Raw genomic sequence first — 25,632 nt, forward strand, 5'->3', positions numbered from 1 at the left:
AGGACGGACAAGATACACCAGGGCCTTTTCCACGTATCATCAAGCTTGTTTCGACTACATTAGCTCGTCGCGAGGTTGGGCCTGCCTTGGCCCGGTTTGGGCTGGGAGCCGCAGAGCGCGCAGGCCGCCGCCACCAGCGTCGGAATTGGCGGGACGTGGAAGCACTGGGACGACTGGAGATCCGGTCCGGAAGGAAGTACCCGTACTGTGCCGTACCCGGTACCTCGACCGTGTTATACTATTCCACGTCGACGAATGTGCATTGGGTGTGGTGCAGCCTGGGGTTGATTCCTCAGGCCCATCCGTGGTTGGAGTGAATAGTCAGTGGATGTGAAGGTGAGAGAGTGAGTGAATATGGTGGGTGGACCCCTGCTTGTGCCCTTTGCGGTGTGTGGTGCCATGCTTTGGATCGCGATCGGCGGCCGCAGGCACTGCCAGGCATACACACACACACACACACACACTAGAGAGAGAGACAAGTAAGTCTCTCATGGAAGGAAGAGGCGATGAACGACCTCCCCTTCACTGCCTCTCGTGCACCGCCCATGGCGTGTGCTATTTCCAGATCTGCGCAGCTCTCTGCTCTGCAACCTCTGTGCCTGGCCCCGAGCTGGTTCACACATGTCTTGCCCATCATATCCTTGGATAGCAAATGGGAGATGGGAGATGGGAAATGGGGGATGGAAATTCGGAATTGGGAATTGGTCTGGGTGAATGAACGTGAAGGACGAAGCACGCTACGAGACACCCATACCACACCATACCATACCAAACCACACTACCTACCAATCCATCCTTACATTAGCCATTCATATTCATGTCAGGTCACTCGCTGCACTTCCCCTCAGCCCTCGAACCTTTTTAGTTGACCCCTTTCCGCCCCCGTTTGCCTCATTTTCATGACTCTCAAATTGCCATGTAGCACTGCTCCTTCATCGTGACTACGTCATCCGACATGCATCACCCCTCACCAGCACACCCAGCAACACCACCATCCACTAATAGCCATACATGCTAACTACTACGCTGTTCTCCGACATGCTTTCTCTTCCCTCTTCTTAGACTTCCCCTCACTTTGCTCGCTAGCCCGGCAAACGGCCGCTGTCATGTCAAACCAAAAGTGACCTCATGCTGCGTCCACGGACGCACCACACGACCACTCCAACCAATCTTGAGAGTTCATGCAACCCAGCTCCGACTACAGAGGCAGCTTAGTCATTGCCGGTTTTGTAGCGTGGACTTCCTCTCTCCGGTCTGAAGTTAATCGGCCCAAGTTCGCCCACGATCTCTCCGTCATCGACGGTTGCGGCGCGGCCCACAAAACTCCTGTCGCATCCCAGCGTCATTTCAGAATCCGGGGTGCATCGCTGCCGGTGCTCGTGCGTCTAGCCTTTGTGAGAGGATGTCTATCCAGTCAACGAATCCTCGTCCCGTGCCCCTTTTAATAATGTCCTGCTGATGCCGCGACTCCCAAACCAACTGCCGGGGGCATCATCCCATCCCGATCCCTCCCTCCCCCGGCGTTACATCTCATCTGTCCGAAACGGAGCGGGCAAGCATTGTTGCTCTGACCCGTCCGATGAAGAAAATCATGGGGTCCGTCAAACCGGCAATCCACACGGGCCGGTCTCGGCCGCCGTTGCCCTTTCCTGATCCGGTGCGCGCCTGCCCGCGTGCTCGCCTCCCGCACCAGCAATTCTCCGCGGTGCCGCACCGTTGGTATTTCCGTTGCGCATGTTTGTCATGTCGTCGTATGAAACATTCTACCAGATGCCAATAAACAAACAAACAAACAAACACCCCGAAACGGTAGTCGACGCAACAATTTCCCCATTGTCCACATTTTCGCCTTTGAGCGCGTAGCCAAATATATTTACCGGTTGCTTTTTGAGCTCGCACGGCATGCCATGCCAGATACAGCATAGTAACTAATTAGAGACAAGGCTGCGTGCAACGTCAACATTATGGGCTGAAGACCGGCCGATGATCTATCTATTTACATCAATGGCAGTCAGCATCAGAATCGCATCCTCCGAGTCATCCACAGACTACTTGAAACTATCACAAATTAAAGGGATCTGGGTTGTCTCAATGTCTTTCCATACGCCGGGTGGCTACTGTTCCAATGCAGAAAAGACTTGCATGCCTGCGCGTCAAGAGCCCATTGATCGTGAGGATCGTTGTCATCGTACTCAGCCCGAAACCAAGTGAACCTCGCCACGGGCCGAGAATACGCAAAATGAGCTTGAAAAGTTCTATCAATTATGAACAACCACTTGTTGCATTCCTTCCTTGGAACCATAAGCCTACTGACTGGCATCCTCTTTCGACGAGCTGGTCTTTACGGCTACCGTCAGGGGTTCTCCATTCTCCTGTTTTTGGCGAATTACCGCCTTAAATTCGCCCTCTTTTAACAGGTCCTTCATCACAATCTCTCTGGTCCTCTGAAGGCCCTCCAGCTCGTCAAGTCGGTCCAGGGTGGCTTGAAGATGCTCTTCAAAGCCCGCCTGGGCACAAATATCCCGGAACGCGTTCTGCATTGGGACCGAGTCGGCCCGGACCATGGACCTGGAGTCAATGGAGAAAATATTGAAGTGGTCATGGCGCTGGATTACATCCCATCTCGTCATGAGCTCTCTCGCCTTGTGAAGGGGAATCTCCGGCAGCTGGCCGTCAGGGACGCCCTCCCGGAGCATGGCCTTCTCCCTCTCCACGAGGGCCTTGGCCAGCACGAAGGCGGTGGCCGAGTAATCCTGCTGCTCCTCGGCGTCGTCGCTCATCTCCTCGCCCAGGATCCAGCACTGGCCCAGCAGCCAGCGCTTCTCCCTCTCGCAGATAAAGTCGCAGGTCGCCAGCATGTCCTTGGACCTGGCCACGTGGTCCAGGAACCGGACGCGCCCGCCGACCTTCTTGTACACGCAGTCCAGGGTGTCCTCGGGCACGTCCTCTTTGAAAACCCTGCTGCGGAATTCCCTAAGTGCCTCGAGGGCGGGTCCGCGGGGCACGTCGTGGACGTCGGATACAGTCATGCGCGTGGCCTGCCACTTCAGGTGCTCCGTGGTGCTGTGGTCGTCGCTGGTGAAGACCACGGTAACCAGACGGCTTGCGGCCCACAGCTCCGCGCGCTGCTGGATCAGGTCGAGGAGATTGCGACCGTCTTCGTCGTCCCGGAGCACGTGGATGCGGTTGATGATGAGAATCAGCGGCTTCCGGATCCGCGCCTGCCGCATCAGTGCCACTTTCTCCATCTTGTTGAAGGCCCTCTCGATGTCGAGAATGGCGGTCGAGTCGCGGGGGCCCTTGAAGTTGAATAAGCTCCCGATGTAGTCCTCGTGGAACTCGAAGTCGAGCGCCTTTCCGAGGCGCAGGCGAAATACTTCGGGGTCGCTGTGTGCCTCTAGCATGGCGATGCCCTCACCATTGACCTTGCGCATCGCTTTGAGTATCATTGAGGTCTTGCCGGTGCCCTTCTCGCCCGTGATCAGATGATATTCGCCTTTGACGCTTCCGTCTATGATGCCGTCAATGAGCGGCTGCTCGCCCCTGGGGATCCACTCATTCTCGGACTTGAAGCCCGTCAAGCTGTCGCCGGACTGGAGCTTGTGAAAGGCCACATGGCGCCCGAGAGCCGTCAGCTCCGGCGTCGAGAAGCCGGCGGCGAAGGCATTGTCCATCTTCCGCAAGACGAGGTCCTTGTAGTAAGCATGGTAGGAATACCCTGCAAGTCCCAGCACAGCGATTGAGCCCAAGGCGGTGGCGCTGCCCTCAACGACCCTGAAGAACGAGCTTTTCCAGCCAGACGTTTCATCAGAGTCATTCTTCTCGCCGCTTTGTTTCCGGGATGAGGAATCGGAATCTGCACACGCGTGTTCCACTACCACAAGGCGAGTACGAGGCTGAGTTTTGCTGAGCGGGTAGGCCTGAATGTTGCCATGGGATTAGCCCATAAAGATCTACAATTTACCGACTGCCAGGACAGCCTATGGACTTACCCTCCAGTGTCTCGGGTGAGGGTAGCGTCTGGCCATGGCGTGCCGAGCTGCAGCTTCTGAATCTTAGCGCCCGAGGGCGTGTCGTTGAGGGCGTGTCGTTGAGAGCTTTCTAGTCCACCAGGGCAATGCAAACGGGCTTTAAAGAGTTGCTGGTTATAGTAATATGTAACGACAAACTCCTTCAAATTCTATGGGGAAATGACCGTTGCAAATCAAGCGGGTGGCAGTACAGACGCACTTTCGAGATCGAGAAATTGCTCGTTGAGAGGTTCTGTACCGCATACGATGTGGAGCTCCAGTAACAGGGGTTTGGCAATGTGGCGGTAAGGTAACGCGCCGATGTCAGCCTTAAACCGAAACCGCCCTTGCTGCAGGCATTCTCTGATAAGGAATACCAAATCATTGAATATCCCACAGCGGCGAGAAAATACGTGTTTAACTTGGCATGTAGGGGTGGTGCAGGGGATCAGTTCTGGACGTGGACGGCTCCTCTTAGCATAAGCACAACACACTACGTGCGTCCGCCGAGTCCGTCTAATTCTCGGCAGCTACTTCCGCATTAAAATGCTTGGCAAGATCAAAACAACAGAACTTGCTGTAAAATAGTCTATCAAAGTGCGGGAGTCTGCCGAAAATTCAAATTTACGTCAAGCAATACCTCAATTTTCTTCCCGTGTGCTTTTCCATCTGTTTCCGAAGCCTTCATCTTGCCCAAGGTATCAAACAACCGTCCAGTCCTGCGTGCCTTTGAGATTTGAATAGCAAGCCTGGAGAAACCCAAGATGATGCAATTGAATCATAAGTGATGTCGAATGGCTGAGAGTTACTGAGGCTTAAATCGCAGAGTTGATTTCAGAAGAGCTGTAAAAAGCATTTAAACTGATCTGCTCCTATGCTCTATACTTGAGCACTGGTTCTATGATTCCCTTGGGACCGCCCTCAGCATGTTGGTTTATTCTTCCAGACTGCCCATCGATTACCAATACTCATCATACCTTTTTTGAATGGGTTCTAGTTCGATTCTTGGTTCACATACATACAAAGTCTGTGTCGTCTGCACCCTCACCGCCAGGCGGGAAGCTTTTTGTTGCCAAGTAAAGCTGAATTTTCCCACGCAAGGCATTTGCCTTACTTAGAGCATGACCAGCAATCTTTTGAAATGCTGGCACCGCAGGCAGCATCAAATCGAGCCTTTTGCGGGTAAGGGCATAGAATTTGGTCTTGTGTGGTGTTATCCGGTCTTTTCACGACAACGGGAGAAAACTGCGGTTCCGTTCCATTCTCTACCCAAGCTCGGAGCTGGGAAAAGATTGCTTCCGGTTGGCCTCCATTGCCTCCCCAACAATGTTCGAGGCCAGGTACACGGTAGTACTTGTAGAATGAGGATATGTTTCCGACAAAGTCGGCAACCTTATTGTAGTAGCGTAGAGTACCTCCCGGTGAGATACTCTGGTCAGCCTTGACGTTGTTAGGTTAGCTGAGGTTACGCATTTAGTTAAAAAGGGTAATTTCTTACAAGCCCGTGGTAGGTGATCAATTTGCCTCCGGCATTTTTGAAATCGCTTAGATCCGCTTCGTCGGTCTCCAGGTTAGAAGCAAAGACTAGCTTGACTGCACGATAAATGGTGTCGAAAGTTCCCCCCGTCAATTTTGGGAGTGTCGCATTGGGGTCCTTGGCGACGAAAGTTTGCCAGGCCCAGACAAGGTTCTCTAGGCCAACGCCAGCACAGATCTCGCCAGTGCAGTTCGTTGGAGCAATCGTTGATAAATCGCTGCCCATCTCGAAACCATCATAGAGGAACTTGCCGTTGGAAAACCGAGGCCCGGTCCACGAAGCATTGGCGACTGCGGCAGCGGCTTCGGTGATGTTGAGCATCGAGCCAGTGCTGGAGCATTCGAATGACGCGCCAACGTACGCGAATGGGTCAAAACTCTCTCGACATGCCTCTGGGTCACTGATTAGACCGTCTTTCACGCCGTCGAGCTCATCACAAATAGAGACAGCAAGCGATGTAAGTGCGTTGAGCGCACAATCGAGTGGAAACTGCTGGGTATTTTCCATGTAGAAGATCGGCCAGATTGAGTTGATGTAAAACTCGGCCCAGTTGACTGCAGGGGCAGCCGACATGATGCCGTCGTACACGTTTGGGTATTGCTGCGCGACCTTGAGACCTTGGCGGCCACCCTGCGAGCAGCCATTCCAGTACGAATATGATGGACCCTTGCCGTAGAAGCTGACGATCAACTGTTTTGCAATGGTGGCCTAACATCACATGAGGTCAGCAAATGTACAGGCCGATATGATGGTGCATTCCGATAAAGATTTGCGTACCTCGTCATTCAAAGCAACCTGGCCAAAATTCTGCAATGCGTTCGTATTAAGACTTCCCGGGCGTACCAAAAGCCAATCAGCAGGATTGTTGCCAGTAGGGATTCCTGCATCTGTAGTAACAGTTGCGTAGCCGTTTGCCACAGCATTGGTCATGGCCGCATAGCTGAGAATGAAGCGTCCGGCTACCCAGCCCCCTCCACCAACAGACTGCATTATTCCGTTGTAGTTCTCCTCAGTTGGCAACCATGCCTCAACACGAAGACTGTCGTTTTGGCCAGGGTGAGTGTAGGTGACAGTAACGTTGCAGAAGGTGGCATTGTGAACGTCAAGGGATGGCTGGGAGTAAACCCATCCCTTTGGAACGTCGAAACTGTAGTTGGCGACAAGATTTGCCTCCACAGATAGAAACTTGGCCCCGAGCAGAGTCAGAGTGGCAGATGCCAGGTTTGCACAACGGCTTGCGTTGAAGGCGAGGGAGGTCATGGTTGCTATTGAGGAAAGACGAGATTTAGAAGAAAAAAAAAGAAGGTTATGAGCTGTTCTGAATATTTAAATGCTGCAACCAGGCTAGGAGATGTTCACAACGCATGTCTTCCTGCTTTTATCATGCGGCCTGACCACGGCGCAATTGATAACCTTGCTCCACGAAGAGCTCAAAGATTCGTATGGACACATTCCCTGTCGACCATGAAATGAGAGAGCTTTTCGTATGAACCTGGGCGATTCATGGGGAATCACGGAACATATCTCTCCACTATGAAGACATCGTGATCCGCTAACGACACTACGTCCACAGTCGTTTGCTAAAGAATGTTGGCTCAAATTAAAGTGTTGCAGACAAGCTTTTCGGCATACCCGGATTAAAACCAGCCGGGGTCGTATTTTATACGATCCCTGCAACCAGTCCAAGCAGCGCTCAAACATTTTGCCTAGGTATGTTGATAGCGGGTCACCTCCACTTACGTTGTACTATAATAATTCAACCTCGAGGCCTGTGCGACTTACCATACCAACTCTTTTGGGCAGAACTCGCCTCTTGCCTGACTTCGTACAGTATACGGGCCCTGCACATGGATATGGCTGGGTGGGGCTCCGCCCTTTTGTCTCGCAGAACTGTCTGTCCATCTTGAGATTTATTCTTGGACCCTTTGCAAGAGGTGGGACGTGGTCAAACATCAGCCTTCATGGACTCAAGCGAATATTAGGGAGACCTGAATGGGGCTCAAAATTATCAGTAACCCGCGCAAAATAGAATGATACCATGACCATATCCGTTGCACTATTTATATTAGATCCAGCTTTTCTTCGCTGTTTTCAATCTTCTGCATCATCGGTGATTCTTCAAAACCTTAAGTTTCGACACTTGCAACTATTCGCTTCTGCAGATTTATGGAAAGGCTGCCTCTTAGAATTCGGTATGTGACCTCATCGGTTACTCGACGCTATTATCTGGAACAGAAATAATACGAACATAGAAACAGTACTTCCACTCGAACACAATGTCAACTCAAGAATGGCAGAATGATCTCATGGACTGCGGCCCATGCGATACTTGCATGATGGCTACATGGCTTCCATGCATGGGTATGTTACTTTCCTTTATCCAGATACTAGTATTGCTGACAACTAGGCCCAATTAATTCAGTCTATGGCAAGACTTCTGAGCGCATGCGTGACCCAAGCCTTTCCACATACTCGTCGATCAACGGGGACTGCTTTTTGCTCTCGGCTCTAGGATCCCTCGGCTTTGGCTGGCTGTAAGTTGGTACTTTATTCTTCCAAACAATTGCAAACTTTGTTAATCATCGTTTCGCGGAGCAGTCTTGTGATGAGTAAACGGGGTGAGGTTCGCAAACGATTTGGTATCAAAGGCAGCCAATGCGGTGATTGCTGTTCGTCGATCTGCTGTTTCCACTGCGTTCTTATCCAGAATGAGAAGGAGGTAGAGTCGCGGACTCAATATGGTCCCGTCACGAATGGTTACCAGGCACAGACATCGAACATGGAGATGAAGTAGACAGGAAGTATCTCTATGATATCTTCAGTACTCGTACTGAGTGAGTGTATTATTAGCTCATTCTTTGTTTAATTTATTGCAAATCCTAGTCTCTCTGAGACCAATTCTTTCGACCTCCTTAATTGGCCAATTCAGATAAGGGGTATAATGAGAATCCAGAATTGATGCCACACCCTGCAAAACATGATCTGCCCAACCTCGCATATACCACAACCACTCGAGTGTCTTAAGTAGTACGGCCAAGTGCGCTAGTATAAGAAGAGCTGCAGGTGTTTTCGCTTTCAAACAAAGCACAAAATCGTCATCGATTCTGTAGACAGATGCCATAATGATTTCCATCTTGCCGTCGGTGGGTTTAGGCGCCATGGCAGTACCGAACGTAAGCTGGAAGGAGAGCGAGATGTGTTCAATCATCTTCTGATAGGCTTTTGTGTTCGGGTCGCCAGAATCAGCAACTAACTCTGATATACTTCGCATCGCAGGCTCCCATGACACCGGTATATCCGACTCCGGCTCAGCTGTGAGTGATGAAGACTCCTCTTCTGACTCTCCCGAGGGAGGAGGGCCCAAAACACCAGAGAAGATGGCATCAAAGCCCAAGGTCTCAATGACTAGCCTCACACCCTTCAGCAGCTCAAACCAAGCCACTTCCAAGCCGTCTGAGATGATGAAGAGATTTCCAGGGGCAGGTCCCCGTGCAAAGCTACAAGAGCAGATGAGAGTTGTAGCGATATAGAGTACTCCTGCTTTTTCCCGATTCAGATCCGATAGAATCTCCATTGTCTGGCGCAGTCCAATTTCGTAGTGTTTGTCTGCAAGCTGTGCATATCTCCGGGACTCTTCTGGCTTAACCCTTGCTAGATGGAATGCAGATACGGCGAGCAGCAGATGGAGAACATTATGGTTGTCGAATGCCAGGATGGGAACTTTTTCGCGCCAAAGTGACGCGTTTTCGTTCGAGAGTTCCGCAGAAGTTAGGAAGTGGTGCATGAGCCCAAAATCATCAACCGTCCATGCCCATGGTAGGGGATGTGCGCTACAGTGGGCTCTTGTGGCCGCGACTGAGTTAGCCGATGCAGGGCGAAGACTTATGCTTCCTATTCGCGGAAAGTCCGCAATTGGAACCGGCTCATCATGTTCAGGCATTCCATTCCCTCGTTGGCGTAGCCGGACTTCATTTCTTGATGAACTCTCCTTAGGTCCTTCAACGTGCTGTTCAGACCTTCCAGAAAAGCCTGAGCTTACAGGTTGCAGGGAAAAGCTGCACGGGTGAAGAGCTTTCATACACTGCCCACATGTTGGCTTGGTTTCATCACACTGTTTTGCAGATTAGATTCATCAGCCACGCATTGCAAGATCAGCCAGCACAACTTGCCTTAATCCTCCTTTTTTTGCAATTGTTGCACCCATTTCGGGACTTTTTATGCGGCTTTCTCTTGACAAGGTGGCATGTCTCGCAAGTGCAAGTAGGTCCACCATGAGCCCCTGGGCGAAAGTTCAATCCAGACATGTCAATGAGTTAAAGGAAAATGGAGCTGAATGAAAGTTAGAGAGACCTGCTCAAGAGCGACTATTGGCAGTCTAATAACATCGTCGGCCAGATCAACTTCAGTGGATGGCACCCGCTAGAAAAAAATTCCTTCAGGGCACTTTAAAAACACAGGCCGCAAGAGCGTCAATGCTTTTCGCAAGAGTGACTACCCTGTTTCTCCTAAAGATGTAACCTGAAATGAGCGAGGACTGTTGGATCGCAAGGGTGGCTGGTGAAACCAGTGAAACCCATGCAATGCAGCGCCGTGGGGTTAATGCATATATACGGTATGCGATACGCCCACATTACCAATGCAATAATGGGTCAAAACAGCATTCGTCTATGTAGATTCAGGAGGGTGAGGGATCAGGGACTGGCCAAGAACCTAAAATATAAGACGGATATTGCTTAAAAGTTGCAAAAGAGGAAAGTTAAAGGAGGTGTTATTATCGGCACTTCCAGGCCAACAGCCTTTAAAAAGTAACGGTGGCCATTAAGAATGTTATCTGCATACCATTTCCTTCCCTTTTTCTTTTATGTATATATAGAGAGAAAAAAGAAACTACATTTCACATAATGAGTGTCGCAAATGGCTTGTTAAACACATTTCTCAATTTAAAGTTTTCCAGCGCATCATGTCTATAACGCATCTAGTATCTAAAACACCCAAGGTTCCTCGGTTTCTTCTTAATTTACACACTATAATACAAACTCGAAGAGGACGCAAGGCGTACTAAACCAGTTTTCCAGTCGCAGAGGTGGTATCATGTATCACGGTACTGCCGCACGAACTCGTGAAGCTGCACTAGTGATTCATGCCCGACCTTTTGCATATACTCCGAGCTTGTGTCTCTGGCAACGGAGACTTGCACTATCTTTCGGGCAGCCCAGGAAAGCTCGCTATTGTAACGAACCATGCCGGATTTCTCGAACGCTACTGGACAGAACCGGCTGCGTATTGTATCCCACATAGTCTCCCATCTAGAGACGGCACGCAAGACGGCCTGCGCACTCGACACCAAGACTCCCATCAGATTTGCCGACAGCGCCATGCCGTTGATTGCTGGGAATGTCAGCCAGCTCGAGAGCCTTTTGCCCGGAGGTAATAAGTTTGAAGTTAGAACATACCATATATCAACAGTTGCAAGTCAGTCGCATTGACGTCCTGAAAGGGAAAGCTTTCCATACCGTTCCATTTTTCAGCCATCAAAGCGTTAAAGCAAAGCTTGATCGATGATATCCGCCTGGAGCCATCAAGCCCTTGGGCTTGAGCCGCCTCGAAATATTCCTTGGGATCTCTTGCGTCCCAAAGTTCCAGTGGGCTCGGTAGGTCGCACGCCATCTCCGTGGGGGTTACCAGGGGCGGAACGTTGAACATGCCGCTCTGCTGCCAATCTGCTATTGCTATCCATGTGGCCAATCTGTGCACATGGAGTCAGCTACGGGCAGCAGGGAACTGGGACACGGCCACCAACCTTATGCGGGACTCATTGCGAACAAAACTATCGAAGTCGAATATCGGCTCGTGCCTGGTCTGTGCTAGCTCAAGACATCTCATTGCGGAAACAAGTACTGGCAGTCGATGGGCCCGGCTCTTTCGCCGCGTCGCAACGTCATTTCTAAAGAATTGGATGCAGGAAACCATGAGAGCCGCCTGCAAAGTCTCAATAAGTTCATGGGTGAATTCCGGTGTTGTACTCGGCGGTATCAGCCTCCCCAAACAACGGAAAACGTACTCCTCACCCAGGCTCAAAAAGTTACGGGCTGCGAGGACATCATCGCTGGGTGGCGACCTCAAGCATCCAGACAGGCCCACAGCCAGCAATAGTGGCTTGGTGGTGCGGTCTGTCCCAAAGCTCGGTCGATGAACAATGGGAAGATCGAGGTGGCTGACTCGAAAGTAGGTTGCTGCGAAAATGCACAGGTTTTCTGCAGAAAAGACCGAGGTGGCGGTACCCAGGTCAAACGACCCGTCATACCATGAATCGCTGGTCCTCAATGCTTTGTGAAGCTCATGCAATTCCGACACGATATCAGCAGCCCGTGATTCCAGACTTTTAGGGTCAAAGGGTGAGGCCGCGGGATTAGAAACTGTGTTTTCTGGAAGAACTTCCAAGGGATGAAACTCCATAAGTTCAGGAGCGAAGTTCGATGCGAAGCTGTACGGCAGGAACGCGAAATCGTCATCATTAAGTATGTTGGGGGGAAATGGAGTCGGCGCGGGCTTCATAGCCGGATCGAGGCCATCGCCCTCGGTTCGGGCGGCCGCTTCGCTGGCAAGAAACTCCAGGATGTTTTCCGAATTAGGGTTCGTTAAGCCCAAGAGGAAGGCGACGGTGATTTTTGTACGGTCTTTATCATTGCTAGGCGTGCTTGCAGACGTGATGCCCAGGGATGATGCTGGAGTAGTGGTGTCAGATGGGCTGGGTAGGATATAATCTAGTCTGCGATAAGTACATGCTATGTTGCGGGTTACGCAACGCTCGCACGGGTCGGAAGTATCGCAAGATTGTTTGCTGTGGAAGCAGGCGTCACAGGCACGGGGCTTCTGGCCGCGTTTGAGATTCGGGAGTGCATCGTGGTCTAGTTTGTTGGGACAGTGGATTGTGTGTTTTCTGCAGACGTCGCTGGTTGAAGGTGAGCAAGATTATGTGTATGATATCTAGGTATGAGAGTCACCGAGATATTACATACCGTCTAGCAAATGATTTATCGCAGTAGAGGCACTTGTATCGGGCGGCTTCGACGTCTGTGTATATGTGAGTAAGTGTATTTGAGACACGTGTAGCTTATAAGAGCGCGTTGGACTAATTGGGTTGGGCAGGAAAATAACAGTGAGCGAAATGGAAGCGTCCCCATCGCAGTTTGTGGTGGAGACCAGCAACACAGTGAAATACGCCTCAAAGAACTTTCCAGACATTGCAACATTTTTTTCCATGGTGAATACGAAGCCTCGTCGTACTTACGAGTAGATTCATGCCGGCGCAGATGGGCACTCCTCTGGTACTGCCTTCCACATTTGGCACAAACATGTCCACCAGCCGAAGATATCGGCATGTCGGGTTTCGGCAAAGTCCAGACCGCTGCAAGGTTGTTTTTCGAATGTACTAGAATGTCAGATCAAGTTGGGGAAGGCCGCAATCGTTATTAGCCGGGGTTCGGGGGTTTGATGGAGGCCGATAAAGGTCGCGTTGATGTGATGTTGGTGGGTTTTATCCGCGGTGATGCCCATTTCGGATGGCGCGGGATCGATCTAGGGACCCACATCGCCTGTGTCAACATGGAATTTGGGACCGGAGCGACGGATAAACCCTGCCCCGGAGTCGTTGACGTGCTGGCTCATTGAGTGGTTGGTGCAAATAACCAGGCTGTTCACGTAGAGGCCACACCGCCCTAAATTTATTTCGCTTACGACACGATAAAATATTAAACAAGCCTGTTTTATTTTTAGCTTGGGATAGTTTTGGTGATATGTATGGACTAGTTACTGAACATTTGTGTATGTAGAAGTGTAGGAGTTCATCAGAGGATGGCATATTAGCATTTTGTCACTTACTATGTAATGCGGGTGTAGGTGGGTTTTCACCTAAAATCCTACTGGGCATCCACTGCACAAGCTAAGCCCCATTTGGCTTGTTCGGTATAAATCAAATGTGGCCGGCACATTTGAAGACTGTTAGGTGACTTATAACGAACCGGTGATCCCGCGCTGTCTTTCTGAGGGATCTCGACACCCCTCTTGGCCTCATTTGATGTTCTGGAATGTAGTGTGTTCGCCACGGTCTTCACGCTTGAACATCTAAGCCATTCAATCACATTCTCAAGTTGTACAGTTCTTGACGAGATCTTTTTTTTTTTGTCCAGCGTGCATATTATTCTGCCTTCCGTTTTGTGCTGCATTGCAAGAGCTCGCAATATTCGCATAATGTACCGAAGAGTTGTACCGAGATGTGAGTGATAAACCACACACAGACTATGTGCTGCTGCTCGACCTTCAGTCGGGAGAGGTTCAGAAGACAGCATTAACATGGCTCACAATATGTATCAGGTTTTGATATTTTTGGATCCGACGGCTTAATATTTTCACCCAGGTCCCCAATTTGCCCCTTCTCAGCAGTTAGGCTGTCTCTCCCATGGATCGACAATCGCAGGCGGAATCACACAAATGCGGCGAATGGAAGTACCGCGCAGTTCAACAGTAGACCCAAAAACATCACTTTAGCAACAAAAGAACCATCAAACCTGGTTGAACATGCACTGTCAGTTTCTCTGGTCTTTGCCTCATATCACGGCGACTGCAGCTAACATTCCTGAATTAAAGGACCACCCTGGACACAATTGTAAACTGGGCCCGCCAAGGCTCTTTCTGGCCTCTGACCTTCGGTCTCGCCTGCTGCGGTGTGGAAATGATGCACGTCTCAATGCCACGGTATGATCAAGATCGCCTGGGAATCATATTCCGAGCATCCCCTCGACAAGCCGACGTGATGATTGTAGCCGGGACCGTGACAAACAAAATGGCACCTGCTGTAAGGCAGTGTTACGACCAGATGCCAGAGCTGAGATGGGTAATTAGCATGGGAAGCTGTGCAAATGGGGGTGGTTATTATCACTACAGCTACTCGGTGTTGAGGGGAGTTGATCGAATCCTACCTGTGGATATATATGTGCCTGGATGTCCTCCTACGGCGGAGGCTTTATTGTATGGGGTGTTTTTGTTGCAGGCTAAGCAGCGAAGAACCAAGATTACACGAACGTGGTATCGGAAGTGAATGTTGGAATCACAGGTTACCCGTACGAGAGGTAATCGAACGCAAACAAAAGGTCAAACTGGTACTGAATCCTGGTTGTTATATGTGTGTGTAGAAGAGAAAGTAGGTAGGTTGAGAGCAGCAGCAGTAGTGAAGATATCGCTGTTGGCAGCCCGGAGTTTGGATCTCCGGGTTCCGCTGCCGCGGCCGTTGCCGCGGCCGGCTGTTGCTGCTGGCCGGCTCCCTGTATTCTGGCCGAGTAATCCAACAGTGAAAATTTGGGTTTTCTCATATCTTCTTGTATGTTAAAACTGCTGTAAGTGTCTAGAAATGCTGGATTCGGCTGTCCTGCTATTCTATTGCTAAACAATCTGACCGTAGATGTTTCCTTAGTTTGACAGTCAACTTTCAAAAATTCAAAATACGTGACTTTCTGCCTTTGTACTTATTCAACATTCTCGAGGGAGATCTGGCTGCCTTTAAACAGTTTTTGCTTCGTATCTAAGAAACATATCTTTAACATCATGTTTTCTCGTCCCAACGACTCCAACAATTTCCGGGTCATTTGAGGATATTTATGAATGAGCCCGTAGCAAAGAATTGTTTGCACTTCTATTGAGGCTGGCCAGGGGTTCCCCTTGACCTCAGGCCCGTTAATCCCAACAAAGGGCCCTCATGGTAAACCCTGACATCTGAAAACCAACTTTATAGTTCATTGTACCGACAGCTCTAAACCGAAGTCGTTTGGTTCTGTTTTTCGTCTAAGATCTTCATGGTAAAGATGTCGCTGGAAGCTGAAATGGGGACGTAGCACGAGAATTGGCCTTGGATCAGAGTCCACTTAATGCTGTCAAACCCTTAGCGTGGGCGCTCGGGTAAAACAGTCCACACATAGGCTGTTTGATTGTTTTAATTAGATAGTCTATCGTGACTTTCCCGACACTAACGCAGAAATGTTTGTTTACTTGTGGTGAGTTCAACAACCTAAAGCAGCGGGTGCCGCTCCTGGGACTAGAGTGGAGAAAACATCAGATACTCCACACTAGTCTATTATGGACAATCCGTGAGGTTTTTTACTTTACATGCTGTTTGGAAATCAACTCACATCCGGCGTTTAACATGTCAAATAAACTCCAATACACTTGGCAGACAGAGATGAGGTTTATAGGAATTGAAAAGTTGAAAACGAGAAAGATTAATTCTAGTAGGTCATCCACCATGATTCTCCCCCAAGTCTATTCCCTTGAACAGACTTACGTCTAAACTAGCACGGTCCTGGTCATGTAAAATAGGAAAGTAAAATTAAAGAGAACACCGTGATCCTAACCGCTCCACCTCATTCCACTATCATGATTCAAGTAGAGATATTAACGTCTGGCTCCTTTTGTCAGTTCTGTAATCGGTTAAGAACATGCCACTCAAGCATAAACCATTGTAGAAAGCATTTCTTAAAAGACAATGGCGACATGTGTAATGTTCTGTAGCGTGCCGGTCGGTTCTGATATCCACGGGAATCCTATGCCGCTGTTCAAATAGGCGTATCGGCACTGGTCGAAGAATTTGTTGACTTGGAAGTCTTTGTCCGGCCAGCGTTCTTGAAGACAAGCTTGATAGTCAGGGCTGTGGTAATCATGAATAGCAGCCATTCTAATGCTCCAAAGACTGTCGCCGCCTTGATCGACCCACAACCGTTCTCTTCTGCCGGGCATGCATTGGTCCCTATATTGATAGCCACGGCGATAAAACCAGCGAGCCATGAGAGAAGAGCCACAGCCTCGACAGCGACACGAATATAGCCAATCAATGAATGGTCCGCGAAAATGATTCCCGCAATTAGGAGGAAGATGACGCCCAGAAATGTCCATCCAGCGCAGAACATCAAAAAGCCCCACGCATTAGGGACGTCGTAGTAATTATAAAAATTGCCGAACTCAAATTGTTCGTAAACAGTGTGGCTGTGAAACACGCGAATAGCGTAGCCGTCTGTTCCCATGACGATGATGGCGAAGATGAGCTGCAACGCTCGAAGAGCAAAGCCAACCGTTCTATTCGCTGCTATGTTCATGGTCATGGTGTGCAGCGACTTGACTGACGTCGTCATTTGGCGAGGAGAACGCCGTGGAGTTCAATTGCCGTTAAAAGAGGACGCGGCTGTCTTTCGTGCAATCGAATTCCCGAGAAATGATGCCCAGTGTTATATAGCGTAAGAAAGCCAAGTGTTGCCGACGAACGCCGACAGCGCACGGGTTTTGTAGAGGAACCTGTGGTTGAAGGGAGGTGACCAGAGTGTTGAACAACTGAAGAATGGAGGAACACGGCAAAGAACAAGAACAGCTGAAGAACAAGAAGAAGTGGAACGAGAACAACTAAAAAATGAGGAGCGCGACGAAGAAGAAGATATAGAAATCCGGCTTTAGGTAGCTGACAGCTGATACAAGCCAGGACGAGTCCATGTGCGAAGGCCAGGCAACAGATCTTGGATATCATTGGGGACTTTTCCCAACCCGGTCTAACCGAATATGGTAACATTGTACGAGCCAGCCAGTGTCGAAGCATTTACAATGAATGTCCCTGCTTGTGCCCCCCGGACTAACTGAGGGGTCGCTGGCGCTTTACCCAATTAGGTAATAGTGCTTCCCCCGGTCCCTATTGCTTCTGCAATTGCTGCAATCTTAGCCAAAACACCACAATCAGCAGCCTACTTGGATAGTAGAAATATAATTAATGCGACTGAAACCAACTGAATGATATCTCAAAGCACCAACAGTTTACAATTAATTTTTTTCTGACCAAGCAAGTAGTGTGCGTACTGCAGTTGACGTGCCGACGGTGATAGGTTTTGATGATGATCGGGTGAATGTACTGCTAAGTGCGCCGAACGCTTGCCACTTCTACGACATGAGAAAGTTTAGAAGAAGCTCAAGTCATTGCGAATCAATTTATACTTCAGCTAATATTAACTGCTTGTCTTTTGTCAGCCAGGGGAGTTATTACACTGCTAGTGACTAGTGGTGATTAACCAATTCCATGTTTGTTTGACATTGGCAAATCCAGTAATGTTGTTGTAGCTTATGGCAAAAAATAAAATAAAAGGGCGAATTTCTTAGGCTTTTTGATTTCTTCACCTTCAGGATTGCCTTGCACAGGTCCATGGTTGTTGCTAATCTAAGGTTCTAGGTTACGGCTGTCCGCAAGACTGATTGCGTCAAACCGATTTTCTGAAAATAGGATCACGGCAGGCGTGGCTCTTTTATGTAGTCTCCTGTAATTGACTTACTGAAACGGTACAGAGTCCGCTTGGTGCGTGGCTTCTGATTGGCTTTTGATTGGATGTGTCTGGCTTTGAGTTTTTGCTGGCCCGCTTTAAAAATGAGCTTGTATTTAACGAAAAGTTCCACAGCCACATAAGCTATTGTGTTTATTTTGTTTTCTACTTATCAGTTAGACGAGAATTACATATTTGTCTGCTAATCACCGATGTACCTGTCAGCTGAATCTTTGTCTGCCAGTTGCACTTTTGCTTGCAAGGAATATTGTTGCCCGCGTGCTGCAGTTTTGCTTATGGGCTGGAGTTGAAATGGGCGTAGCCACAATTTTCCAAGCGGCTTATATTAAACAGATTGGAGCTTCATAATTGTTTTTGTATATGTAATAAAACGGTTGTAGAATGTTCTGACAGCCACGGCAGGGCGTAGTTATAGTATGTCAAATTTGTTTTGAGACATTCCTTCTTGCGGACTGCCGTTGTCCAGCCCACCCACAATATTTAAAGAATTCTGCCACCTACCTCATCCCTTTCCTCTTGCTATTCACTCACCCGTCTAACTATATCCCATACTTCAAAAACAAAGTTCCAGCATGGCATACATTCGATCTCTCACTCCCAAAAGCACTATACTTGATATACAAAGTTGACTACAGACTTTCGCTTTTCATTCTGCTGCTTGAATTATCTGTAAGCACCCCGAGTAGCGTAGGTCGATCACAGTAACTCAATTCTGATTTTAGGCAAAGTTGAACACGCGTCTCACTACAGAGCTCAAGTTGGACATCGACAAAAGACATCTCAATCACGGCTAACCTGAAATCACTTACGATGGACCCCACCGAAAGCGACGCTACAACCGTACTGACGGACTATTCAGTATCCAGTGCTTCCAGGCCATCGTCGGCCCAATCTGCTCCGTCCCTGTCAACACCCTTTGACAGCTCACCAGATCTGCTGTTCCCAGGCGCTGCTACCTCTGTGCACTTTGAGATTCGTGATACTCCTACTGCCGGACGCGCTGTCTTCGCTACCCAAGACGTCAGCGCAAAATCTCTGCTATGGCGCTCAGACGACCTGACAGTTTCGGTTCTCCTGCGAGAGTACAGGCGTGAAGTCTGCGGGCAGTGCTTTGGATACAACTACGGCAGAGACTTGAGTATACAAGATCAAACAGTTGGTTTTGCCTTCTGCTCGAGTGAGTGTCAAATGAACTGGCAGCAAGAGACTGGCGAGGTAGGTGTTCAGGCCTGGACCGAGGTAAAGAAGTTGGCCAAGAGGAGTAAACAAGACACCGAAATGGTAGATATTGACTTGCCACGACCGAAGGCTGAGGAGATCGCACAAGCATGGGAAGATATCAAGGTGCAGGCGGAGCTGATACGGACGTCAAGAATGGCGGAGCTGGCTGGCGATTCCCAGGACCAAGGGGAGCCGCATATCATGACATCGAATGGCGTTAGAGGCGGGTTGATCACAAAGCAACACCGCAAAGCTGTCCAGAAAGCACTTCAACAGCCCATTCAAGCAGATGCCATGAGCTTTTGCGTTGGTGGTATAATTGCTCGTTACAAGAATCCCCGGAAATGGGAACACATGCTGTCACTAGCAGTGGACTCGACGCCATACTCCAGCACCATCGACTTACACGCCTTCACTCGCACCTACCTGCAGTTGCTTGCAATTCTTCCTTTACCTCTGCTCCCCCTCACCACGCCAGAGTCGCTCTTCCTTCTTTCCTCACGTGATAGCCACAACGCGTTTGGTATCCGGTCCTTGGAAGATGAAGGTTCTGAGCTTTTCGGATACGGTTGCTGGCCAGCAGCCAGCTACTTCAACCATTCATGTGACCCGAACATTGAGAAGAGGAGGGAGGGCAGGGCGTGGGAGTTCAGGGCTGCAAGAGATATCAGAAAGGGAGAGGAAATGTGTATCACATACTTGGGTGGAGAGGAGAGGAGCTGGTCAAGAGAGAAGAGAATGTCGACATTGAGGAGGAACTGGGGCTTCGATTGTGGCTGCAAAAATTGTGAGGAGAAAGCTGTGGTGACAAGGTCTGACTAATCAATATCTGCTTGCCATATGCACTCAGTGCCCCTCTAGATATGTGTGATGCTGGGTTTCACAGAAGACGAGACTCGAAAGATGGATGTATATAATCCGCATAATCTACGTGATCTCTCTGCTATTCAACGAAGCCGTTGTGGGGGTTTCACAGCGATTGGGTAACAGGCAAGTCTCGGCAGATGGACTACGCATCGTGTTGAGACATTTCCAACCAATTTGACTTCGCTTAGTGTTAATACATACATGCCGCAAAATGATGCAGTGTGACATTTACAGATGCTAGAAGTTACAATACCATGCCTGGTATTGAGTGTGGGACGGTGCTAGGAAACTTTAGCGATAGGATATAGATAAAGCAACCTAACTGCCATGGTCACAGAGAGCATACAACACCTTATGTCTAGTAACCGTATCTCTCAGTGATATGCTCGGTTACATGGCCTCTTTCTAAGCAGATCATCAACGAATCAGAGCCGCAACGAAAGGTCCCATTTTCATGTTCTCTCATAGGTCTGGGGAGAGAGCGCCGCATAGTCTCCCTATCCTCGGTCATTGGCACCTTTGTGAGTCTGAAGTGTATAGACTTGAGGGGCGAAGGGCGAAGAGCAGGCACTAAGTCGTCTGGTCAGGACTTACATAGCCGGACTTGTCGTTAGAAGGAAGAACGCAGCGTATAGTATAGGACAATAGTAATATAGGAAACCTAGGAACTGGAATGACATCTTCATCGACGATGTTAGAGGGTTCAAGGTTGGGGGTTTAAGAGAAGGATGAAATTTGACAGGGTAGCTAGGTAGATTGAAACAGTTTACGCTGGCGACGGTCACGTCATAAGTCAGCAGAGAGTCGAGGACAGTTAAAAGGAAGGTTTAGTGAACAAGAGATTCTGCTTCTCCAGATAAGCCTAATCTCATTAGATTTTATTGAAGATCGAATGGGGCCAATATCTTTCCAAATTTCACTCGTTAAAATGGTCGAATTTGTCGAGCCTTCATGTCAATGGCTAAGACCACAACTGCACCTCGGATTTAAAGAACTCAGACCATCGGAAACGTTATATGGTCACATGAGCACCATTATTTCGGCGCATGGCCAACCACATGAAGATACCTCATAAGTAAAATACTCGGCAGAGTTACGAGACAGTGTGAATTGACACGATTAATGCTTGTGGTACATCTGAACAACCGAGAAGTCGGAACCACCCAAAGGCGCCACGCTGAACCCGCTCTCTCCTTGAAAATTACAACAGCGACCAGCTAAATGCCAAGTTAACGAAATGGTTTGGAGCTATAATCTTGTATTGAAAAAGTATTGGTGGGAAAATGTATGGATTTGAGCCCATCTCTTGATTACTCGACTTGACTCTGCAGAATGAGTCCTCTCTTCTGGACTTTGCATTAGACCTTATCTGTCACGCTAGACCAGACTTAGTATACGTATCATGTAGAAAGATTAAAGTGCTTCTACTAATGCAGATACTGCATATTACTTGGGTGGTGGTGGAGTGGTGACTTGACCTCTCATGGGTTCATCGACTTGCCGGCATGACTTGGGCTCCCATACATTACAAGGTTGCACAATAACCGGTAGCCATACATAGTCACAGGCATGAAACTACTGGATCATGCATGAACTATTGAGTCTTGGACGTCATAATGGCACGGTCTCTGCATTGTCGCCTGCACCATTCATGGACATGGGCATACATTGGATGCTCCCTCCAACCACCGGGCGATATCACAATGCATGAGCACAGTATCATTCATCATCCTCACCGCTACCTTGTTCTATGCCCAAAGCCCTGAGAACTGGAATATCAAGTACGCTGTGGGTCGTGTATTTCCATTACCGTACCATACCCCCCCTGCCGTGGCTGCCTCGTGGTTCGCCTTCATCTTCAATTTCTCGGATACCTCGAAATGGCCAGTAAATCGCCTGTTGCTTTTGGTTCGACCCAGAATGCGCTTGTCTCTAGTCTCATCTCTGCGGTCCTAGACTTCTGGTCACTACTTCTCCGACAAGATTCATTGATATTGTTGCCCGAGACTGAATCGTCGACATCAGATTACACTGATCAGATGGCTGAAGATGATGATGGTTCCAGCCCGAAAGACGTAGAAATGGACTCGGTAGTTCATTCTGTTGACAGCCCCAGTGCGTCGGACATGACACGATTTCTCTTGAATGAAGAACGAGATCGTTTGTGTCTATGGAAGTTTAACTTCACGGACGAGGACTTGGATTTTCTTACTGAAAAGGTGCCTAACGTCTTCGGCGGCGCTGTTGTTCAGTGTTTCGTGAGCATTGGAGAGGCTCTATCAACAAAGACTGGTAATGTACAAGATTTCATATTTTGGGCCCCTGTACAAGAATGTGGGAAACATAGAAATATCTTGCTGTACCAAGACACTCAGAACACGAAAGGTTTACTACTGAATTGAAACTATGGGCTTTATGAATCATTTACTGACTGAATGTAGCCATACAGAGTTGTGGTAGTTCCACTCATGACTTGGAAGCAAGTAAAACGAATTTAGAAGGTATCATCAGAGAAGGGAAGCGTCTCATCCGAACGGTTTATTACGAAGACGATGTGGCAGAGACGCTCGCCAGTACCGGCTATGAGGGTTCTGTTGTTACAGACTATACAGTCCCGGACGAAAAGCCGATGAGTCTACATGAAGTCCTCAAAAGTGACATAGGCAAGCTCCAAAGATTGAGTTTTCCGATCTCCCAGACCCTGGCCAATCTAAAGGGACATGTCAGTGTCGCGAAATAGCTCTGTAATGTTCTTAACTAACACTAGTTAGTAATCTCTTTTCCTTCAAAGGTGATTGAGTTCAAAATATTTACAGCATTCAGGCTGGAAAACCTTGCGCAAAACGAAGAGTTAAGTTTATTCGCTGGTGTTTGGTTCGTGAATTTGGTTCATCAATACCTTTCGGATATGGGCCTATTGTTCAAGGTAAATTCGGGGCTGGAACTATGGCTGGATACTGGCTTGTAAATACACGGCACAATTTCATGATTGGGAGTGGAAAAATACCAAACAACAAAGTTGGAGACATGCCAGACCGATGCTGAATATATATATGTATATATATATATTCGAGCAATGTCAACATACGCATCGTCATTTATAATCTCAAATAGCCAACTGATTTTCTCTGCTAGCTGAGCCTGCGACCAGTATATATACTATCCCCAACTTGCTATTCAAGAAGAAAACCATGACCCAGTAACTAAGCTGAAAAGCAAATGAAACTCTCGAAGTAAAACCTTATAAAACACTACTTTGAGCTGAAAGCTTTGCTTGCCCAAAATTAGAGGCCTGGCACATTCATGTTCTTGGCAAGATATGCCAAGTTTCTTGCTGAGATTCCACCGCCGACAAACAATCCGCCATGAGACACCTTATTGTTAGATACAATAAGCTCATCAGGGTGGTAGACCGAGTTCTCATCTCCCCCATCCTTTCCGATACCCATTCCAATAAAGGTAGCGCCAACCACGTTATTCATCTGGACCACACCTCGTGTTTGCCCCGGCGCAAGTGGGGCAGGCTTGTACATGTAGGGTGGCGGTCTTTGCAATTCGGCAATATCTTGGTCATTGAGATGCCACTTCCCTTTCTCATCCTTCCATGCTCGCTTCGGATACAGCTGTGCAATTCGGAGGCCATCTTCCAGACCGGGGCACGTTTGGACACGCTTATCGACCTGTGCGACGACCTCAATGTTGACGATAATATCACTCTTGCCCATTGCCCTCAGAAGTCCCACTTGCGCCATTTGTAGGGCAAGAATCAAGGTAGACTTGGAATCATTCAGCTCCTTTCGCAACGTTTCCAGTCTAGCTTGCTCTCCGGGCCCATCCCTGAGATGGTCCACAAACTTTTTAAAACCGCCGCCGGTCTCGGATTTCTTGTCCAGTTCATAGATAAAATTGTACATATCGAGGCCTTTTTGAGCCACATGATGAGCTGCTCTGTCCACGTGGTCCTGGCGTAATTCCTCCTCCTCATTGAGCAGCTCAAGTATAGCAAGTGTGGCTTTGACGTCACTGGCCACACCCTGAAGATAGAAAGTGCCATTTTTTTGTCGTACCCACGCAGTGTTGGCACGTTCAAGAAGGGCAACAGATCGAAAGAGGATGTCTATGCATGCAGCTACAGCCCCGATGGCTTCCTACGTATGACGCATTGAGTTATTGCACTTTCAAGTGACCAGAGCAAGGGAAACAGTGACCGACCATCTTGAACTATTATTAGAAGTCACTGGTGGCAACTTTATGTACGAAAAGCTGGACGATGTTTGATGAGCGAGGTTATCGGTGTTAGGTGTGAAAGAAGTGGAAGTTCGTGGAAAATGGATCCTGAGGGAGCACAGGTCAGAAGGCCAACGAACGAGAAGATGCAGACCCCGCTTAGACAGTGAGGCTGCACCTCCAAAAGGGACGAGCTACATCTCTGGACTGAAGCTGCAGGCCGACGAGAGCAAATGTCGAGATGGACGCTAATGTCAACCACGCAATTCACACCCATAATCTGTCGAAGGACATATGTGCACTGCAGGCTCGGCCAGCCCGTATCCTGAATTGGTCCGTTTCATTGCGCCGGATAAATGGATAGACCTGCTTCTGATCATTTGCCGAGCCCAGCATGCGCCACATGCATGCACTTTCTTAAGGGCTTGAAGCAGGCTGTGAATATGGAGGGTAAGCAGCGCCAACGCATCGAGCAAGGCACCAAATCGAGACTTCCGCGTCCACCAATCATGTGTTAACTTTTGACGAGTGCCAATGGTAGAAAAGGGACTGACCGATGTCTAAATCCAAGTGCGACGACATACTGTGTACTTATGATTGGAACAAGGCCCCACGTGAGCGACGATACTATCACTGGCGGTTGTTCAATTGGTTCAATGTCCCGTGATTCGTTCCAAACCAGCACCGAACCAGACGGCAGAGCTAGAACACAATGATAAGGGATTATCTCCCCCACATGGACGCAGTCCGACAATACCTCAATCGACACCGAGGTTTTATCAAGATTGCAGACTTATAGTATCCCTTGCAGGTTCCTGTCATTCCGAGTCTCAAAGTACCTGCTTCCTTTTCTGTTCATGTGTCTTGAGCGCTCTCCCCCTTTCAAACCGCATACTGGCCGCCTTGGCTACCACAACTATCGTGAAAAATGTCACTTATTCCGCCCGAGCCTAAAGATTCCACGACCGTGCATGCGCATCAGAATGAAATAAGTACCGGTGGCATTATGACCACTGCCCCAAACCGCAGCATCACGACAGCGCCAACAGGCATCAAGAGCGATATCGACAGCAGAAACACTTTATATATCACCGTCCACGGCCCGTTGCATCAGACACTCCAAAATACTGAGAACTCCAACAGTCATAATATTACCGATCACCACCGCTCATCTCCCGCATCTCCTCCTCGGCGTTCGTCATTGAATGGCGCCGACATAGGCTCAAGAACTTTCTCGCCTTCCGCAGACCCACGGAACCTGTTATCCCCGTGTTTTACAAACGATGTTGAAAGCCCGATTATGGATACATACGAACCCTTGCCGAGCCCGAAATCGACGTCTCTCGAAGGTTACGGGCGGCATTTCGGGCTGTTAGCTGAACGGATTGAGGACGGATATGATGCCATC

The 25,632-nt window shown here is 48.9% G+C and overlaps 6 protein-coding genes across 6 annotated transcripts; 2 read left to right on the top strand and 4 right to left on the bottom strand.

Annotated features, from left to right (window-relative positions):
- Positions 1-2,306: 2,306 nt before the first annotated feature.
- EsH8_III_000078 (uncharacterized protein) lies at positions 2,307-7,396 on the bottom strand (the record flags this gene model as incomplete). Its single annotated transcript, XM_083261803.1, has 5 exons — positions 2,307-3,920; positions 5,355-5,450; positions 5,509-6,255; positions 6,391-6,812; positions 7,330-7,396. 5 exons carry the CDS (start codon positions 7,394-7,396, stop codon positions 2,307-2,309), a joined length of 2,946 nt encoding a protein of 981 aa, XP_083122290.1.
- Positions 7,397-10,636: 3,240 nt separating this feature from the next.
- EsH8_III_000079 (uncharacterized protein) lies at positions 10,637-12,929 on the bottom strand (the record flags this gene model as incomplete). Its single annotated transcript, XM_083261804.1, has 5 exons — positions 10,637-10,935; positions 11,001-11,293; positions 11,348-12,499; positions 12,567-12,621; positions 12,839-12,929. The coding sequence occupies 5 exons, from the start codon at positions 12,927-12,929 to the stop codon at positions 10,637-10,639; spliced, it is 1,890 nt and encodes a 629-aa protein (XP_083122291.1).
- Positions 12,930-16,151: 3,222 nt separating this feature from the next.
- On the bottom strand, positions 16,152-16,724 carry EsH8_III_000080 (MARVEL domain-containing protein; the record flags this gene model as incomplete). The annotated part of the gene is made up of 1 exon (XM_083261805.1): positions 16,152-16,724. The coding sequence occupies one exon, from the start codon at positions 16,722-16,724 to the stop codon at positions 16,152-16,154; it is 573 nt and encodes a 190-aa protein (XP_083122292.1).
- Positions 16,725-18,719: 1,995 nt separating this feature from the next.
- Positions 18,720-19,952, top strand: EsH8_III_000081 (SET domain-containing protein; the record flags this gene model as incomplete). Its single annotated transcript, XM_083261806.1, has 1 exon — positions 18,720-19,952. One exon carries the CDS (start codon positions 18,720-18,722, stop codon positions 19,950-19,952), a length of 1,233 nt encoding a protein of 410 aa, XP_083122293.1.
- A 1,925-nt stretch (positions 19,953-21,877) lies between these two features.
- Positions 21,878-22,771, top strand: EsH8_III_000082 (uncharacterized protein; the record flags this gene model as incomplete). The annotated part of the gene is made up of 3 exons (XM_083261807.1): positions 21,878-22,289; positions 22,439-22,719; positions 22,769-22,771. The coding sequence occupies 3 exons, from the start codon at positions 21,878-21,880 to the stop codon at positions 22,769-22,771; spliced, it is 696 nt and encodes a 231-aa protein (XP_083122294.1).
- Positions 22,772-23,281: 510 nt separating this feature from the next.
- Positions 23,282-23,911, bottom strand: EsH8_III_000083 (uncharacterized protein; the record flags this gene model as incomplete). Its single annotated transcript, XM_083261808.1, has 1 exon — positions 23,282-23,911. One exon carries the CDS (start codon positions 23,909-23,911, stop codon positions 23,282-23,284), a length of 630 nt encoding a protein of 209 aa, XP_083122295.1.
- Between the last annotated feature and the right edge of the window lie 1,721 nt (positions 23,912-25,632).

The sequence above is a fragment of the Colletotrichum jinshuiense genome, chromosome 3, assembly GCF_051148585.1.
Source record: "Colletotrichum jinshuiense chromosome 3, complete sequence".
Classification (NCBI taxonomy): Eukaryota; Fungi; Ascomycota; class Sordariomycetes; order Glomerellales; family Glomerellaceae; genus Colletotrichum; species Colletotrichum jinshuiense.